The 1,703-nt window shown below is 37.5% G+C and overlaps 1 protein-coding gene across 3 annotated transcripts in view; it reads left to right on the top strand.

Moving 5' to 3' along the window:
- Nucleotides 1–371: 371 nt before the first annotated feature.
- Nucleotides 372–1,703, top strand: part of LOC138961932 (selection and upkeep of intraepithelial T-cells protein 5-like) — a 13,426-nt gene continuing 12,094 nt past the window's right edge. The window contains exons 1-2 of one of the 3 annotated variants that reach the window (XM_070333614.1): nucleotides 372–677; nucleotides 1,320–1,371. In XM_070333614.1, the coding sequence (XP_070189715.1) occupies nucleotides 627–677; nucleotides 1,320–1,371 (103 nt within the window). In that variant the 5' untranslated portion in view covers nucleotides 372–626. Of the gene's footprint in view, nucleotides 1,372–1,703 lie in introns of all 3 variants that reach the window. The other 2 variants (XM_070333615.1, XM_070333612.1) reach the window with 2 other exon arrangements.

Consider the following 1,703-nt stretch of genomic DNA (forward strand, 5'->3'; position numbering starts at 1 on the left):
AGTTCATCGTCAGTTCTTACATTATACAAAATTTCAAACTTCAGTGATAAAATTTACGATAGCTAAGACGCGTTATAGGAGAGCTATCCAAAGGCCGTGGCTCCATGTCCGACAATCGTCGGATTTGAGAGTAGTGCATTAGCTCTCCTTAAACTCGTCATAACTTCCGTATTTTTTATCATTGAAGTTTGAAATTTTGTATTATGTGAGAATGGACGATGAACTAACTAGAAATATAAAAATAAAGTATATAAGTGCTATGGTTCAAGCTGGCGCGTGCTGGCGCGTGCTAGCGCGTGCTGGCGCGTAGTTTAGGCGGACCCGTTACGTCACGTCCGCCCAACACTTGGTGTTGATAACAACCCGATCTAGTGATTTTGTCATTTTTCCTGGTGCTGTGGTGGTGTGAAGACGTGTTTTCTGTGAGAAAAGTGTTTTGCCTGTCTCAAACATACATGTCTCAAGAATCTATAGAGTTAGCTCAGGAAGTTAGAGAAGCAAACGCTGCACAACAAGCTCTGTTGGATTATTCTAGACAATCAACTTATTCAATTCTTCCTGAAAATATGAATCAGCAAACATAACAAGAAGTTAGGAATTTATCACAGTCAAACACTTCTTCTAGTATGGAGCAGGATGATTATGGACTTCATACTGGGCTCAGTCAAGACTTTGTGGTGATTGATTTAGAAAGTACCGAATGTGATCAATACATTAACTTTGAAAGTGTGCAAGTTAAAACAGAAGTTGACTCTGAAAAACTAGAGAGTTTAAAAAAACACATTGAGTACCATACAAAACTTCTTGAATTTTACAAACAACTTGATTCAATTTTCCAAGAGAGAGGACATAAGGCTGCAGAAGAGTTTGAATTGAAAGCAAATCTTCCCAAAAAGCCAATACCTGTTACCTTCCAAAACAAACGGGAAAAGAAATCAAACGTCTTGACTTCACTTAGAGGGTCGGAGCTCCTAGAGGGTCTAAAAAATCATCTGTACTATGATGGTTCAACAAGCGAATCTTTGTTGTTTAGTACAAGAACAACAGATATTGAGGAACTCAAACAAAAGCTTCTTGTTTGTGAAAAACAATACAAAAGTAAAGCAACGGATACCCTAAAAATTGTGGTTGTTTATGGACAATATTTAGAAGTGCTGAGGAATAGACATTTTGGAAGATTCAAGGGTGTTTGTTTAGAAGTGTTACGTATAACACCTAGATGGGCGAGAGATCTCATTAATATAAGCATTCTTCTCAAGACATATCCCAAATTCCAACAACTAAATCTTCCAATAAAAACAATGTTGTCTCTTCGCAAGCACATCCATCAAGCCTTGGAAAACAATGAAGAGGAAGCAGCTTTTTGGATTGGTAAGTGTTATTTCTCTCTATTGCATACATTTGTTTACTGGTAACCAATAGGTCAAATCCGTGATGTTAATGTACCTGATCCAATTGTCGATGACACATACTACATGTGGAAACATCAGAATAAAAAATGGGTACTTAGTCCTGTTATGAAAAAGATTGACTGGGAAATGAAGTTTGAATTTGTGAGTCCATACACTCTTGTTGGAAAAGACGACACATTCCGTAAGTCAATCAATGCTAAACCACTAATTGTTAGCCTTGTTCCTGCGATTAACAGCAGGGGAGAAGTTGCAGTTAAACCTTTCCATAAGAACAACTATCTCATTCACAGA

Source organism: Littorina saxatilis, linkage group LG3 (assembly GCF_037325665.1).
Source record: "Littorina saxatilis isolate snail1 linkage group LG3, US_GU_Lsax_2.0, whole genome shotgun sequence".
Taxonomy (NCBI): domain Eukaryota; kingdom Metazoa; phylum Mollusca; class Gastropoda; order Littorinimorpha; family Littorinidae; genus Littorina; species Littorina saxatilis.